This window comes from Protopterus annectens, chromosome 2.part0, assembly GCF_019279795.1.
Source record: "Protopterus annectens isolate FY-2018-M chromosome 2.part0, PAN1.0, whole genome shotgun sequence".
Lineage (NCBI taxonomy): Eukaryota > Metazoa > Chordata > Ceratodontiformes > Protopteridae > Protopterus > Protopterus annectens.
The window spans coordinates 1,342,211,155-1,342,229,950 of record NC_056728.1 but is presented as its reverse complement, the minus strand read 5'-3'; the positions used below and the strand labels follow the sequence as shown (position 1 = coordinate 1,342,229,950).

Here is an 18,796-nt window from a genome sequence, read left to right as displayed (position 1 = left end):
TTGGACACGACAAAATAAATAAGAACATCTATTCAGCACACTATTTCCTTCTGTTACTCCTTTCATAGCATACACATGCCAAGCTATATAATGGCCCATTCCACCAGGGCCACTGCAGACACTAATGCCTTCCTTCAAAGGGGTCAGTACAATCTGGATACTGCATTTAAGGGCCAGGAGAGGATTTGCCATGAGAAGTCTAGAGGGGTTCCTGCAAATAACTCCTCCCAAAGGCCAGCCAGTTAATCATCCATTAACTTTGGGAATCTTCCCAAGAGTTACTACTGCTGCTAGAAGTGCTCCAATAGTGACAGAACAGGAAAAGGAACAGAAAAAGATAATGACAGATTTGTGGTAGTAAGGGATTGCTAGAAAGGGATGAAGATTACTTTGGCATGCATTTATATTCCACCTAAAACTGCTACTATGGAGGTTAAACAAAATGGAAGAAATCAGCTTTCAGATGGGATTATTATTTATAGGTGGGGGAGTGGAATTTGATTTGCAACAATGAGGATGTATTTGGAGGGCCTAGAAGGGAAAATATAACAAACGAGCATAGATTTCTGAAGAAATTTATGAAAATATTTGGTACAGAAGATGTGAATTCAGTAGTAGGAACTCGGACAGAATTTACATATTATTCCCCAAGGTACAATAACTGGGCTAGACTACACAGAAATTTCACAGGAACGTGTTCATTTGAGAACTAACACACATTCAATAACTACTTCAGATCATGTGCAAATAATTACTTTACATAAAAATGCAGAGCAATAAAATGAAGAAGGTACACACTGGCACTTCCCCACCTACCTGTTAAAAATGAGGAATTTACGGAATGGATAATGATGGGAGTCATTAGGGAAGACAGAAAGTACTTCAAATGTTATTGTTAGCAAGTGTGATAAAATAGAAGTGGAGTTTTAAAAATAGGGTAGAAATAAGAGATTTGGTTAAGAAGTAACAAAAATTACTTAGAGGGCCTGACAAAGGTTAAAGTATTACAGAATAAGGGGAATCTCGGAACAAGAATAGGTGCAATCGCAGACTGAGTACCTGGATAATATGCATGAGTTTAGAAAGATTGCTGTTGAGCAATTGTATTTTCATAACTCTAAGCACAAAAACTTTAGCACAATGACTTAGACAACAAAAAGCAGAAAGGGTTGTTGCTGAACTAAGGGAGTCTATAAGAAGAAAAATGACCTGAGATTCTGTAGAGGTATTAGAGATATTTAGAACATTTTGTGAAAATATGTATAAAGCAGAGGAATGGGGGGAAAAAGCACAAATGGAAATATTCATAGAAGACTTAAATAAGCAAAGCTAAGAGATCGATGAGGCTCAACAATTAACAGTTAAGATAGGAAGAGATAAACATGATGATGCATAACCAATCTACAAGAAAAGTCTCCAAGAACAGATGGTATTCTGGTGGAAGTTTGGAGGAGTTAGGAGGGAAGAAACTGACAAAGATCTGGAAGGTTTTGTTTAACATCATTTTAAAAAGAGGGGAAGTACCAACATCCTCTAAAAAAGCTGCGAAGGCTGTAATACTTAAAGATGGTAATAAAGACCCTTGAGATGCAGCTTCATATAGGCCTATTTAAATTTTAAACCATGATTATAAAGTATTTGTCTATAATGGTTAAAAGAATGGTAAAACTGTTGCCAAAATTGATACTTATGGATCAACATGGTTTTGTGATGGGAGGCAAACATCTGACAACATTAATTGAACAGTGATGAAAAGTGTAAGAACATACCACTGCTGTTGAGGAGTCTTGATGCAGAGAAAGTGTTTGACAAAGTAAGCTGGAATTTTATAAGTAGGGCAATGGAAGCATTTGCATTTTCTGTTACAATAATATGGTTAATTTATTTATTTTATTTTTATTTCCAGTTTGATGACTGGGGAGGTCCACTGGGCTCAAAGAGCCTAATTTTAGTGGAGGCCCAGGGAGAAAAGCTCCACATTACACACAAGTAAATTAAAACTTACAATGACAATCCTAGAATTATGTACAGAGATGTAGTGAATTACAAATGCAAAAGATGAGCGCTCTTCATGGCATACAGACATAGTTGATTAGAGAGCCATTTGTACAGCATATGGTTGAACTGAGGCAGCAGAATTATCTGAACAAAATGCTAATAACTACCAAATTGCAACATTTTCTGTTGGTAGTTACAAAGACTGAAAATTATGAACGACAGCAGTAATTATTGGTTTTGTAGAAAGTAGGAGAAATAATGGAGGACAGTATTGTGTATACAATGTATACATTCAAGATAGTGGTGGAAGAAGAGAGAGGTAGTTGAGCAGTAGAGAAGGAGGTAGATGTTTAGCAGAAATAGGTTCTGGTGTAAGCCGAGAGAGGCAGAAGTACGGAGAAGAAAGAGGCAGTTGTTTTGTAGCAAAAGTGGAGTACACACATAGCATAGATAATTATCTTCGCTAATTAGCATCATCCAGAAAAGAGTAGAGATAGAAAGCTATGTACAGTATTTACATTATATACATTCAAGTTTGGCTGTTATATTACGTTGGATTCAGAGAGGGGCAGCTGAAGAGGAAAATCAGCAGGGTGTAGAGGTAGATGTGGAAGTACATGAGTAGGGGACAATAGCAGGATTAGGTAGGTAGAATGCAGTTACATTTCCAGTTATGAGAGAGGTAGGAATGGAGCACAGATTTGAAGTGTTCATAGTTTTTAGAGAGTCATAGTGGGGGTGGGAGAGTGTTCCATTTTTTGGCTAAGGAAAAGGATAGGAGAAGCTGGCCAGCAGGACGTTTTGGTTTGTATACAGAAAGTAGATTTTGTTGGGCAGATCTTAGGAGTCTAAGAGGTGTGTAAAATGGTAAGATATTTGTTAGGGCAGGGCATGCAATAGGTTTAAAGATTAATTTGTGAGCTGTAGCAAGTTGGAGTCAGTCAAGGTAGTTGGGAAGCTTTAGTCGGTTTAGCATATGGAGGGAGGTAAAATGGTGGGAGGAGTGGTTAGATTTAGTAGCAAATTTAGAGATTTTGTTGCAACAGATTTCTAGTTTTGCAGCGATGGTGGAAGAGAGGTTGGTTAGTAGTGGAGCACCATACAGTAGTGATGGTATACAGTAGTGATGGTAAGTAGGTAGTGGTGAGAGTTTGCCTTGTACATGGAGAGAGAAAGTGAGTTTCTGTATAGCATACCAGGTTTCTGATGGGTTTTCTTAATATTTAGTTGGACATGTGTATCGAATTTCAGGTGTTCATCAATGGTAATCCCAAGAAGTTTAGCAAAAGGAACAACTTCAATAGTGGAGTTGGTATGGCTGATGATATTGAAGGATTGTTTGTTGAGAGGGAGGGCTTTTGAGGGGGAGAAAAGAAGTATTTTAGATTTGTTGGCATTAAGGGAGAGATGGTTTTGAAGCATCCAGTTCTCTGTAGTTGTAAAAGCTAATTGGGATTTAGCCCGGAGATCTGGAAGGCTAAGGAGCAGAGCAGACTAAGGTGGAGTCATCTGCATATTGCACTATTTGAGTGTTAGGAATCGCAGAGTGAAAACCATTGATGAATATATTGAAGAGCATTGGTTCGAGTATAGACCCCTGGGGAACCCCTGTTGGGGTAGGTAGGAAGGTTGAGGTACCAGTTTGCCATTTCACATCCTGAGATCTGTCAGAGAGATAACTATTGAACCATGTCATTGATTTCTGGGAGAGGTTGAGGTTTGAGAAGTGATTCAGAAGATGGGTGTGGGAGCTAGTGTCAAATGCCTTGGATAGATCGAGGAGGACACTGGAGACAATTTCTCCCGAGTCACAGGCATGGTTAACTATGTCTAAAAATGAGAGGAGAGCAGTTATTGTACTATGGCCAGGATGGAAGCCATGTTGCGTAGGGGTGAGAAGTTGATTATTGATGAGGTAAGGGCATGAGTTGCAGGTGGATGCATTTTTCAAGGATTTTTGAAATTGGGGAAAGAATGGCTATTGGTCAGAAGTTAGAGATGCTATTGTTTTTGCCTCTTTAGTGGAGGGGCAAGATGAAGGCAGCACACCATAATTTGGGGACATAAGATTCCTGGATAGATCTATTGATGAGAATGCTGATGAGGATGGCGATACCATCTGTGGCGAGCTTGAGAAAGAGTGAGGGGATATTGTCAGTGGCATTAGAGCATGGCTTAAGTTTGGAAAGAATCTTTTTGATGTAGGAGGTAGAGATGGGTTTTAGATGAAACGTGGGGGGAGGATTAGGAGTGGAGGGATGAGGAGAGGAAGGGGAAATGGGATTGGGAGGAGGGGAGGAGATGTGGTTGGGGAAAGTCTTAGTAAGTTCAGCTATAGAGTTGGTAAAGAAGGAGTTGAAAAGGGTGGCAATTTCTGTGTCAGTTTTATTATTGTCAGGACAGGGATTAGATTTGGTACAAGGGTGCAAAAGAGAGTTGGAGTTCCAGAATGGTTTAGGATTTTTAAAGTGGGAAGCCTGTAGTTTGGTGTAATAAGATTTTTTTTTATCATTTGTAACATGCTTTTTGGTGAGATTGCAGAGTTGCTTATATTTAAGGAGGGTAGCAAGGTGTTTATTTTTGTTGTGAAGTTTCCAGGTCTTGTCTCTTTGTAGCATAAGTGATATGGTGTCCTTTGTTAGCCAAGAGGCAGAGTGGGGTTTTATTCGTTTGTTCTAGGTGGGGTTGGATGTTTAGGAAGGTAGTACTGAAGACGTCTAAGGCCTTATGTAGTGGAAGAGTTTTTAGGTTGTCCCAATTTGTTAGTTTAAGGGTTTCAGAGAATATAGAAGGGTTAAAGTTTGTAAGGTTACGAGTATGAGTGTATTGGTGTTGGTGAGGGGAGTAGTGAGTAGCTCGGTGAATGAAGGCTGGGAGATGGTCACTCACTGTGTCAGGAAATATACCGGAGTGAGAGATCTTATTAGGATGGGAGACTAAGATCCAGTCTAGAGTGGAGCCTGGGGGGTTGGTTCTGTTGGGTCTGGTAATGCCATTTGTTAGTTGGGTGAAATTAAATAGACTGATAGGGAGGGATTATTGCTATTGATTTTATTCCAGTCAATATTCACATCACCTAATATGTATGTTTCAAGCTTAATCTTAGCTGAGGTCCATAGGAGTATGTTTTCTAGTGTGGTAGTATCTCCAGAGGGAATATAGATGGCCTTCACCAAATACTCTTATAGTTATTCATTTTGAGAATTCCTATGACTAGTTCAGCATTGTTGAACTGAGGAGTGGGGTTTTGGTAAGGACAGAGGTTCAGTAGGCTAGCGTAGATTAAGGCTACCCCTCCTCATTTTTTTTTATTTTGGCAGTCGCATCTGAGTATTTGATAGCCAGGGGGTACAATCTCAGAGTCAGTAATGTGGGGTTTCAGCCACGTCTCCGAGACTGCTACTATATCTGGTATAGAATGGGTTTAGCCAAGCATGGAAGAGAGCTATTTTGTTTTTTACACTCTGGGCATTAATGGTAATGAGCTTGAGGTATTTGTGGTTGGTGCTATTTGCAGAGATAGAGGGGGGTGAGACTGTTGCTAGTCTTGGGTCCAGGATTGGGGTGAATATCTCTAGCTAGGGCCAGCCAATTAGAGGAGGAATGGAGCAGGACCTTTGGTTTGCAGTTTGTAAGTAGTGGGACTGACAATTTTACTTTGGTTATAAAAGGCTTTAATGAAATGGTTAGGAAGTTTTGTTTAAAATAGTAAAGAGGGTTAGTTTGAAGTAGAGAGGGAGATATAGTGTAAAAGTGTGAAGTGATGGGGTAGGGATGGGGGAGAGTGGAGGAGGCGGGGAGAAAAGGATGGGGATAGTTTGTAAAAGGAATAGGAGGTTGCAGTGAAAATAGTTATTAGAAGAAGAATGGTTATAGAGGAGAAGAGGGATGTTTGTGGAAGTGGAGGAGTCATTATTAATTGAATGAAATGTGGAGCAGGAAGCTGGAGTAATAGTGGAGTATTTAGTGAAAGGAGAGGAGTAATGTTGAGTGTAGGCTAGAAAGGGATAGAGATGGGTAGGGATTACTTAATTGATGAATGCTGGGAGGGATAGAGAATCGGATTGGCTTAGAGGAAGGGAAGGAGATACAAGGTTAGAATAAAGGTAAGTGTACTGGGGGTGGGTGAGAATTGGGGGTAGTGTAGGGGAGCAGAGTGAGCCCACAGGGCGAACGGAGCAGGTAGAAAAGGTAACCGAGAAGTGTCAGTAAAAGAACAATCCGAGAGCTGCTGACTGCTGGGTACTTTAGTCGGGAAGAGTAGGTATGGGGGGGGCAGGGAAGAAAAAGGTACTGGATAACGTGGTGCAATTACACTGAAAAGTAGCAGATAGAATGAGGAAAAAAAGAAGGACAGGCAAGAAAAAGTTCCTAGTCATAAGTAAAAATCAGGGGGAAAGATTGAAGTATTAGTAATTATCCTAGTTTACAGTGCCATCTAGTGGGCAAAGTGAAATACTACAGTAGAAGCGAGAGAGCAGAGATAGATGATACAGGGTTTGCGAAGGCTCCTGAAAATAGTTGCAGGAGACAACACAAGAAGAGGGAAAACTAGTAGCAGGAGAAAGCCCAAGTAGAGGGAAACATATAAGTAGTAAGGGGTGGGGAGGGGAGTATGGCTGCTGGGTAGCCTGGCTAGGTCACGTAATTGCATACATTCATCAGTTACTAAGCAAATGTTCAGCTTTATTGCTAAGTTCGAACATGTACTTTCTTGCCTCCTAATGAACAGGGTTCCTAAGCAGGACGGAAAGTTTCTTTGCTATGGAAGAGTTAGGTAGATTTGTTTGCTGGGGGGCCTTTCACCGGGTAAGTACACTCTTTGTTTAGGATTCAAACAGAGTAAAATGAAGCTAGGGCCAGGCATGCACAGCAGCCAGGGGATCAATTCTAAGTAATTAAAGATTATAATTAGCAGAATACATGAGGGATCAGAGGCAAAAATCAAAGAGGGAGGGTTCTTCTCTGACAAGTTGCGTCTGAAAAGAGGAACCAGGCAGGGGTGTCCTCTTTCTCCTTTGTTTTTACATTATATTTAGAACCACTGGAAAAGAAAATAAGGGACTAAGAAATTCAGGCATACAATTGATTTGGAATTAATGAAAAATTGTCTTTATTTGCAGATGATATTTTTGTACCTGACACAACCACAAAAAGACATCTCAGTGTTGACACAGACAGTTCAGAGTGTTTTCGGGGATATAAAATAATTGAAGATAAACAGTCTATAGTTGTAAACTATGTACCTACCCATGAATTGGCTCAGCAATACTTACATTTATGGGAACATGATAAAATGAAGTACTGAGGAGTATAGGTTAAACAGGACAATCTTATAGGAGCCAAGGATATGTGGGAAGAGACTAAAAAGACAATACAAAAATTGAGAAACTGGAAGCTCCTACCTATGGATATGGACAGCAAGATACAAGCAGTAAAAATGTTTTTAGTCATTTTAGTTCTATACACAGAACAAGGGATATTTTTAACTACCAGAGATGACGTTGTGGACAGTAATTAATAAAGAGTTGAAGAATTTTATCTGGGAGGGGAAGAGAGCAACAGTGAAGTGGGATAAGCAGACCCTACCAATGGGACAAGAAGGTTTAGGATTACCTGATTTGAAGGGAAATTTTAGCACTACTCTGTTAAGGCTTTTACACATAACACAAGCAGATAGCTACAATTCAAACTGGAAAAGGATGATGAAATGGGAGAAAGTCAAGAAATAAGGAAAGTAGGATTTTGTATGCAGATCCTTAAGGAGAATAACATCAGTCATACAAAATATTACCTTCATAAAGTAACAAAGTATACTAAGAACTAAGACAACACAGGAATAGAGAAAGGACATCCTTGCAGATAGTGACAACTGAGAATAGGAAAGAGGAGGTCTGGAATTTAGTGAAGGAAGCTGGCAAAGGAACCAAGGTATTGGGAACAAAGAATTAGACAGTGAAAGGTAAAAGAATGCCACGAAGCCAAGTAGACATTTGGACTACAGGGCAGAAACTGCCTTCCCTATCAGGGACTGATATCAGATTATATGCAAAGAGAAAGTGATAGAGGAATCCTAAGTGAAAGACCTGCACTGATTGAGTTTTTAGCCTAATGTAGAACAGAAGCTGATATTAAAAAAGGATAATTAGTAAGGCATATACAATACCTATAGGAATCAGTCACAGAAGGTAAAAAAAAAATTGGGAAGTGAGATTAGATAAGCAATTCTCAAAGAAACAACAGGATGATGTATGCATGACTCCTAAATATGCAACAAAGTCTAGAATATTTAGCATTTTTTGCTTGGAAGTGATTGCATTGGTATTTTTATACCACAAGCAGACTCCAAAGAATTTTCCTCGGGTAGATAGCAAATATTGGAGGTGTAATATGGAAGAAAGCTGGTATCATACATTTTCAAAGTATAATCAGTTGGCAGACTAAAAATTTCCTGCAGAGTACTCACTCAGGAGTACTGGGCGAGCAAATGAGTATAACTACGGAAATTATTTACTTTTTTGAGCTGGGATACAGGATCTGAATTGACCAGACATAGTAAGGCCTTGTTGAGTTTAATTCTGATGGCTGCCCCAAAAGCAATTACTAGAAAATGGAAATCAAAGTTTAAACCAACCATTCTTAAAGTAAAGAAAATTGTAAGAGAGATAAAAGAACAAGACATGGGTTATTTAAAAAGTGTAGGAATAAATTGCATGGAAAAATATGGAAATTGTGGGGACAATACATGCAAAAATGTTTTGGATGAAGAATGAGGTTTAAGAAAAGGTAGTAACTGAACTTATGTAAAGCTGGAGTGATTATATCATACAGAAGACTATATGTGATGTATAATGTTTGTAAATGTGAACTTAATACGGTATGATTATTTTTGATAAATCTAAGTTTGCCTGCGTCACAAGTGATAACTCAGTAAAGGTGTATAAAAAAAGTTATTACTGCAACAATGAAATATATAAAAACACAGTACAGTTTGAGTTAGGAACTTAACACAAGTGTAGATGTTTGAGTGCATTCACTGTTAAAGTACACATTCCCTTCCTCCACCTCTCCTTCTGTGGGTATCCTTGAGGTTGGTACCCTAGTCACCCTTCCTTCTATTCTCCTCCTCTATGGTACCTTCCCTCCTCAGGTTGGCTTAGGACCTGGACAGGCAGCTTGATAGCCTTTTGGTTGGACTGCTTATTGGAGATTATTTCTACTATGACAGTAAGTTCTTTGGCTCAAGATCATTTAAAGCCACACTGAGAGGGCAGGAACTGAAGACTGTGTGGGTGGGCCTTTCTTTTACACTGCTTATGTCCTGACATCAATGGGAAGGATGCTGCTCTGAAAGTCAGACTAGCAGTCAATCCTTCACTGGCAAAGTCACAAGCATTATTAATGCAGCAGAGAACAACATCTACATTTAGGTTAACTTTCTAACACACTTTACATTATGTGAAGTATTCATTGTAAAAGAAAATAGCTGATTCATGTAGGTCTCCCTAGAAATTATTAACGTGAAGTCATCAGCCAAGTTAATGCAAAAAACTAATCAGTTCTGAAATTTTCTAGATGACAGCTAATTCACCTGCACTTTCCTAAATGTTCTTAATTTTTTTTTTTTTTTTTTTTTGATATTAGCATCTTTAAAAGAGGACAATGAAGTATGTCCTAACTTTCTCAAGCAGTGGACCAGCAGTTTCTCCCCCCCAATGGCTGTCACTCAGCATCTACGGAGATAATGAAAACCCAACATCAAGACGGGTCTAACCACTTCTAAGAAACACATCCCTGAAAAACAGCAAACATGCCAGACAACAGAAATAATATCGAAAACTCCACTGTTGTTCCAGAATACTTACTAGATCACTTGGTAAACTTCTGCTACTAACCTCAACTTGTAGCAGCACTAATGCATGATAGCTTTCAAATGAATTATTTACATGTTAAATCTACTTTATCTTTACCTGCGCACCTTATTGCAAGCACTTAGTAAAGCCAGCTAAGACTACAAAGTACTTTTCAAAGACAATAAATACTGAAACTATGAACACAGCAGGTAAAAAAGCTGTAAGGTTCTCTTAATAAAGGTTCAAAAGCACATTATACAAAACTTTAACAGTGTACCATGACTTTGCAACACAAACACATACATGCTATGCAGCCTAACTGGAGAAAGAAGGAAGAGTACTCCTATTAGGGAGCCACATATGGATTCTGTCATTTACCATTATGATTGTATACTTTATAGTACAGTACTTTCACATTTCAGCCACACGCACATCATCTGTGGTAAGTCTTAACTTCTGGGAAGAAGAAGAAGGCATACTTAAAATAGTAAGTAAGAGGTGGCCACAGCCAGCAATCCCTCAATATGGTCACTAAAACCAATGCATCTTGGCAACACAATCCTGCTTGGAACACTTTGTTAATCTGTGCACTGACCAGGAAACAGCCTCACAAATATCCTGTGTTGAGACTCTCCCCTGGAAAAGGTTGCCAAGGTAGCTGCACCCCTGAGATAGGGAAATCAAATGCATTTCTGCTCAGTCTTCCCAAAAGAGGCATAACAAAAATAAATGCAATCAGCAATTCAGTTAGCAACAGTCCATTTTATGATTAGAGACTACAGCCTATTTGGGGCAAAAGAAACAGCTTAGCAGATTTCCTAGAGTCCACAGATCTGGAGATAAGCCTACACTTTTTCTTCTAAGATTCATATCATGCAACAGCCACTCACCTATATTTTAAGAAGGAAGAAAGATGAATCTTCTGATTGACAGCAATATCAGATATGGAATAAAATAGGATCAGCAGAAAAACATGCACTATCCTTATGGGAAATAATGTAGGAAGAACACATCAAGGCTGTCAACCTGCTAAGAAATGTATATGTTGTAACAAGTGTTAAATTTTACATAATAAAATTTAACGAAACTGAAAATATTCAAAAAGTGGTTTTGTCATTCTTTCTAAAACAAAATTCAAGTTACAGTACTTTCTTTATAGGTGTGAACAACTGCTTGTGCTATGTAGGTGTGTACAATTAAGCACCTTCTAACGTAGTTGAGAAAACAGTAAATAAAGTAAAATGGACTATGTCTTCCATACTCTGCTTTAGGTGAAAGTATGAGAGGACAGACGATTAAGCAATGTGAAGTGGAACCAAGACAGATACTCCCATGCTGACAACCTCTGGCAGGACGGGCAATGAGGTTATGGGATGCAGTTAGGTGATGACTCCCCTCATTAAGGCCACATTCTGTTACTGCGCTACTATGAAGTTACTTAAGTGTTTAACTGGGTCAGATGGGCAAGAACTACAGGGATAGTCACGGTATGCATCAGTATCTGCACTTGCTCATGTCCTATAGTAGAAACTTCCGGAAAAAAGATGTGAAATGCTGATTTTGGACAGGATAAACTCAATCACTTGAATACGTCAAGAAGGTCCTTGATGTTAGACACTTTTCTTTTTAAGCAACAGCACTGTGATTTTATATCGTGCAAATACTGGCTGGCTCAACAGCATCTTTTTACTATGCTAACCAAATCTGTTTAAAGTACATCATAAAGTACAGAAGTTTCTTCAAAATAATGGTAAAATGTGAAACTAATCACTGATGAAAATAAAACATCAAGAGGGTCACACTAAAAATAAGTACATCACAACACATAACTGCAATTAAAAATATGAGCATTGAAAATAAACACTGAAAAATGTAAATTACTGTCAAACGTTACCTAAATGGTGTGACAAAAATGGCATTCCAAGTTAAAAGCTGGTAGTCAAATAAATTACATAGCACTGAGAAACATAAGACCACCATAACCAAATGAAGTATGAGGCATATAAAACAAGAATGCTTAACTTCTTGACAGAAAGTACCAGTGCTTAACTTAGCTGGCATTTTTAAAACTGAACATTTAACATTTTGTCTTAACAAGGACCTCAGCACATTCAGAGATAAACACTGGAATCAATGGCTTACTGCATCTGTGGCTTAACAATAAACAAAATGGGAAGTGGTACTGCCTAAATATAATATTTTGTGTTTCTTGCCAAGTCCTGTCAGAATAATGTACATCTTAAAGTAGACAAATTGATTATGCCATACATAAAATCCTGTAAGAGGATAGGAAAAAAAACTACCTTAATGGGAACAGTGTAAGCTACTGTTATTCCTTCCGGAAGGTCAGGCACTGGCCCAGAAGCTGCTTTTAATTCTTCCTCAGATATTTCTGATACCAGTTCAATGCCTAAATAAAAGAAAAAAAAGCACTTCTGTGAGAATCAAAATTGTGACAAAAGAATCAACATATGTATGGTACTAATTAACAGTTTGTGTTACTATACAATAAAACATATTTAATAGGTTCCTTTACAAAACAAAAGTCAATTCTAAAATGTTAAGTCAGTACAGTGAAAATAAAAATCAGATTTACACTAATAGGGTCGCCACCTTTTCAAATGGCAAAAGTGGGACATTTTTGGTACAAACATCAGATTTTACAGGCCGGCACATACCCATGGTCAGTACAAAGGTTAGAACTTAACTTTTTTGCCTAAATAAAAGCTTATTCTGGTAGCATTTTAGTTGATTATTCTGTTTCTTATAATATTTAGGTATTTTAGATACAGAATAACTGTTTTATGCAAATATTACATAAAATATAGGAAATAATTTTGTCCTAAAATCTCAGGACAGTTGCCATTTTTACAATTTTTTGTCAGGACACAACTGCCCAAAGAGGGACTGTCCCTCGCAAAGTGGGGCAGGTGGTAACCCTATACACTAACAGCAGGCTGTTTTTAAGCTCTGACAGTTACAGTTAGAATACTTCTGAAATAAACAAGTTTGAACTACAAGTACTTCTGATGGCAGCAGACTAACCTGATTGCTCCAAGTAACTGAAGTCACAGGAGCAAGAAGTAACAAAGAAACAATAACTCCAACACCTCAACATTTACTAATATTCTGTTCAGATAAGAATTCATTATATAAAGCTATTTTCTTTGTATTATTACCACCTATGCACAGGTTAAAATGGATCTCAAAGATGCTACTTCCCTATTCTTCATGTCCATCACAATAAAAATACAGCAAACTTACATCTGGAAGTAGAGGTACTAACAGTGATATGTGAATGATCTGAGAGGGCACTTTCAAATGTCTCCATCCAAAGGTCATGAAGTGTACACACCCACCTGACACACTATTAATGGAGAATAACACTAGCAGCTTGGTAGGTATAATGTCTTCTCAATGGGTGTCAAAAAACAAGGGACATGAAATGCTAGTTTGCATTTTGACACTGACAAGTTTATCTGCAACCATGTAAATGGAGGCAAGATTCCCAAAGACATACTTCCCAGGAACAGTATCATTTTCTTAAGAATGGGAAGCTAATGTTAACCAATTTGCCAAATTACATGTGCTGCTGTTTACACACACTTGTATTACTTACACTCTGAATTTTTACTAATAAGAACTTTTTTAAGCAATGAAGTAAATTAAGCCCGTCAGAATGGATTTAAAGTAGACCTTTCATAGCTATAAGTATTCATACGCAGACAGCTGAACATGCGCATTAAAACAGAAAATCTTTTAAAACCATATTTTCACTTGACTCTCCACACCTACCCATTAGCAGATATCTTTACATCCTTTTAATGTACAAAGTAAGGTTTGGGGCAAATGAAGCAAATTGGTGTAGGTTACTGTGACTATTTTCAAGGTACCTAGATACAGCACAGGTCTGAAAATAGAAGTTTATGCATTTCACATTTATATGCCTGGATTTTCATTTGCTGCACTTTACTGTAACCTTTACATCCACCCTTGTGGACCCAAAGGCACTTGTCTTCAAGAACGGAGTGGGCTCAGGGATCAAGGAAGAGACATGGATTGGTGTTCATCTACTGTGGCCACCATAGAAATTCCCTTCTCATAGCTGGGTACATTTGTCTGATAGGTGTTCTCTTCTGTGCCATCTGTAAAGAACTGATATAGGAGGGTTTCTGCTGGGGCTGAGCCATCATACATGCTCCAATATTTAACATTGTATCCAGAAAGGACTTAACAGAAGCTGAAATCAGGACAGTCAGAGCAATGGAGGAGCAAGTAAGGGACCCTCCTGAGCTCCGGCTCTGAGGAGGTTTGTATTGAGAAATCATCTAGGTAGGGGTACAGGCGAACGGACAAATAGTAGTGCTAATCATTTGTTGAAGATTCTGGGCACAGTGTAGAGACCAAATGGCAGAGGGGTAAATTGGCAGTGGTTGGTTTCCACCACAAACCCGGGCATGTGCAAGTAGATGCCTTTCATATTCAGCATCACTAAGAAGATATATTTTACTAGGCAGGGAAGCAGAACAAGAATGCTTATGTTGCTGGTGACCAAAAATGTTTTATTCTGTTTCTACCGTTACAAGTTGTGCTGTTTTCAGCAGAAGAACCACTATTTGGCAGATTGTCTGCTGTATCGCAATTCAGGGTGTTGAAAAAAAACTGTTTAAATGAAAGCTTGGTCCTGCTAGTTTGTTGACTACATCCTGGAAAGGACAGCCAAAGAGCAGATCTTTGTCTAATGGCCCAGTGAGCAACTGCCTCTTCACACCCTTAGGAAGGGATTCAATTGTAAGCCAGGCATACCTTCTACTAATGGTGGCTTGTCACTGCCCCACCAGCACAACTGTTTACATCAAATCCACAACTGATAGCATCCTTCCCCACTTTTATGACAGTCTGGGTTAATTTACAGAGTCCGTTTCTCAAGGTTTCTCCCTCAATATCTTTAGTCATACTGTCTGTCAACATGATGTTGTTGCCCTGATAGTGAATCATATGATAGGTCTATCAGTTGTCACTAATTCCAAGGGCAAATGCTGTGCAATCTCACCAAATCAGTCCAAAACTCTGCTTTCCCTGCCACTATGGAGAATGCTCAGCCCAGCTTAGATCCATTGGCATTGATACCACAACAGGATCTGCCAACATTTTTGCATAGGTACTTGTACATGTGCATGACCCCATAATAAGTCTGAATTCTTTGCGATGGATGAATGAGAGTTTGACTCAACAAGTACTTTCAAAAGGCGTTCTCAGGCGACCTAAATAACTGGTAGAATGGTTATAAGACCAGTGTCCTCCATGCCCAAACAAACTAAGTACTTTTTTTTTTTGGAGTCAAACTGACTTCACACTGAAAATGTTCCTTAAAGAGGTTCACAGTCTCCAGAGACCCTGAACTGATGTCAAGATGGTGGCATATAGCTTCCTAAGCCATGCCTCAGATTGTTTCTGCTTTATTTATTACAGTAGTTTCTAGCAATTATTAAGTTAAAAAATGATCGTCTTTCTTTTCAGAATAACTCTGGGCTTCTGGCGGTAACTTAAAGTGCATAAAGCTTGCTTCTGACAGTTCATTTTTGCAGTAATATAGAACAATCAATATATGGCACCTGCTACTTTGTAACACTGTAGTAGTTTAGTATTCCACCACTGACTGGTTGTACTTTCAAAGTGGATTTGCATTTAAACAGATTAAGGTGGAACAGTGATGGCCATCTTGTTCAACAGTTAACTGCACACTTTTCATTTAGGCCTTTTTTTATTATTAACTTTTCATTTAGGAGTGAGAGTTTGGAAGAGCTGCAAGTGTGAATCTGAACTTAAACTGATCAAAACAATAATTATGTTACTCTGCTGAACAGCTCAAGCAAGACTTTGTGCTTTCTATATGAAGCTTTGTTTAACCAACTTTTTGGAGACAAGGATTTGAAAAAAAGCTACTGATACTTTTTTCCCCCCTAAACTGTGTGGGACTGGCATATAGCAAACTGAAGGTTAAACCTAAAATTTTGGTTTGTTCCCCAGTGAGGCTGTTGAGCTGGCTCGTTTGGGATTCAGGAATGGTTATTTAGTGCTTTAATGATCTTGTTACATTTGCCGAAGATATTACTTTTCTTGGATGTCCTGTAAATATGCCAAGAATGTTTGCAGCTAACATTTACTTTCTTAGCAAATGTGACACCAACACTGGTATATTTACTCTCCTGAACTGCACAACCTCTGAAGCAGATGGCTGACATATGTTTGGATACAAGCTTTACATTTGCTGGGATATACTGATGTTTCTTTGTGCTTATTATTCAAATATGCTTAGCTGACTGTATGTGATATTTTTTTCATTATTTATTATCTTAGCCATTTATTATTTGTTAAATGATCTGTGCTTTACTTTCTTGTACCACACTCAGGAACGAAGTATGCTAATGAATCGAAAATGAAGAAACAATGTCATCAGCTTTTATGTTGTAGCCCAAGAGGGAATGATTCTGGTCTGACTACCCAATGTATTGGTTTGCAAAAGGTCATCTATTCCTTCCATGCTAATTCCAGGTGAGTAAGTGCCAGAGTTTGAGCCTTTTTCTGTTGACCTCTTCTTAGTGCCTAAACTTGTTGGTTGTACTTTATCTTGTTTGACTGGTTTGTTGAGGATTTATTGCCGGCAAACTATGGCATTCCTAGTTAAAAAAATTAAATAAATAAATAATAAAAAAATCAGTGTGTGTGTGAGATGGATTTCCCCCCAAAATGACCATTTTGCCTCAGATCTTCTTCAGGTCAGTACTTGTAAACACTGGGAGACATTCAGTAAGTAATAAATTGAAGTCCAGAATATTGGAGCATTTCTGAAATATTTTTTTTCTTGCACTGAAAGATGCAATATCTTTCTTTCCTAGCGTGAGAAACTTCAGTGAATCACAGTGAAAAGGAAGCAGCCCTTTGCTCCCAGCCAGAGAGCCTTCAGTGAATTAGGGCAAAAGGAATTGTGTCATGAAGCAGCAGACATTGCAGAATGGCTAAGCCTAGACAGCTGGGGTTTAAAAGTCTACAAACAGAACACCTGGCATTACAGAACATGTCAGTCCTTCATAAACCTTAAAGGCCTTGGTCCTAGAGAGGGTAGCCTTGCCCATTTCTATCCCCAGTGCGTGAACTATTGGGGTCCTCACATGCTGTTTAAACCATGTGTTAGCATACAGCAATTTCCCAGTGTAATAAAAAATCTCTTATTTTGCCAACAATTTAATAAGTCTTGAGGCTGGCAAATGCAAGGGCAAGCAGTTACTTCTACTAGCAGACCAGCCAGGTGTCTAGATACAGGACATGCCCCCCCCCCCCACTTCTGACCCAGCCAATCACGTCCCATTTCTGCACCCTGCCCCAACCTTCCTTAGTAAAAAAATAAAAAAAAAAAGTGGAAAAATATCTTTGTTTTAAACTGTTGCAAAAATACAAGTAGATGCCAGAGTTTATAGTTGCATGGAACGTACCAGCTCACAGGTTTTAGTAAAAAAAAAAAAAAAAAAAAAACTTCTCTTAAACCGTAGCAAACAGTTGCTACTGTTTATACCTTGCTGAATGGAGTTAAATTTTTCTTTTAAAATGTAGCAAACTGTTTGCTACAATTAGATCACTCGTGGAGTGGTACAGGACTCACGTTTGCCTGCAAATGCAATACCAGATTTTAAAATCTGGTATGCATTAAAGGGCAATTGGGATTGGATGACTGTGCCCTCCAAACTTTGCATTTAGGGCAGTTGCCCCATTCGCTCTGCCTTACTGCTTTTAGTTAACACACACAGCTCCTTACAGCATCCAGATATTTTTTGCAGCTGGCTTCTTTAACTAAGTGACTTACTAACTAATAATAAGCAATATTAGTAAGGGCATGCAGTTATTCGGGTCCCTATCATATAATCAAAGTTTCAAAAGGTTGAAAGTCATATGGTCTGTGTGACATCCCCTTTCTGGGCCTGTCATCAAGAAGCCTGAATCCTCACCACTAACACTGGAGAGGACATTCACTTGGAACAAAAATAGATAACACACAGTATTTCCAGATGCACTTCTCTCTGCATCAAGCATTTCTCTTAAGAGCACACACAACCCGGGGTCTGGATTTCTCTCTCTGTCTCCCTCCAGGTCTGCAATAAGACTCGACACTGGTTCAGCTATAGAGCTGAGTCCTAAGTAGAGTGACCAAGCCAAGTCCTCCAGCACCCTATCTCTGAAATCAGTGCTGTGTGTCTCTGCTCCAAGCAGAAGATACACACACACCTTGAGATTTGATTTACTCACACACACACACACACACACACACACACACACACACACACACACACACACCCCTGGGAAAGGCCGGCAGATTTAGTAGTTATTCCCTTTTCTGCCCAGACTATAACATAGTTACTGCCATCAGACACTCCAAAGCTCTAACAAGGGTACCCAATTATACTGAGTAAAATTAATATTAGTACAAAGCTAATAAGTGGGTGATGGGTCATCTGTATGACCCTAGGAGATAAGGTTTTGCAGGATGGCAGTAGCGAGACTTGCTCTAGCCCTGGAGACATTGCCTAAGTTAGTGTTTTGTAAAGCTGTGCTCCAAGTTCCTGTGGCTGCCTCTAGGATGGCCTAGGTGGGACTCCTTTGAGGAAAGTAGTGGTAGCTGCCCATGCGTGGTGGAGTGGGCATTAATATGTCCAGGTACATTTTTTCTGTGTTGTGAGAAAGAGAAAGTACAGTTGTGTACACTTACCATAAATGTAGATGTTCGAGTGTATTCACTGTTGCAGTCATCACATTTGGGTTATCTGCTTGCAGTAGCCCTCAGTCGGCCTGATTATCAAAGTCTTGGGTCCTGCGTTGGTTGCTGTCTCATCTTCCATGATGTCAGGTAGTCAGGGGTATAAAACATGCAGCCGATGCCATTACACCAGTTT

General features: G+C 38.9%; 1 protein-coding gene across 1 annotated transcript in view; it reads right to left on the bottom strand.

The window, feature by feature from the left end:
• The window catches only part of UBA5 (ubiquitin like modifier activating enzyme 5), a 443,420-nt gene that overhangs the window by 48,126 nt on the left and 376,498 nt on the right, over positions 1 to 18,796 (bottom strand). Inside the window, exon 11 of the mRNA XM_044061527.1 lies at positions 12,155 to 12,261. Coding sequence (XP_043917462.1) covers positions 12,155 to 12,261 — 107 coding nt within the window. The remainder of the gene's footprint in view (positions 1 to 12,154; positions 12,262 to 18,796) is intronic.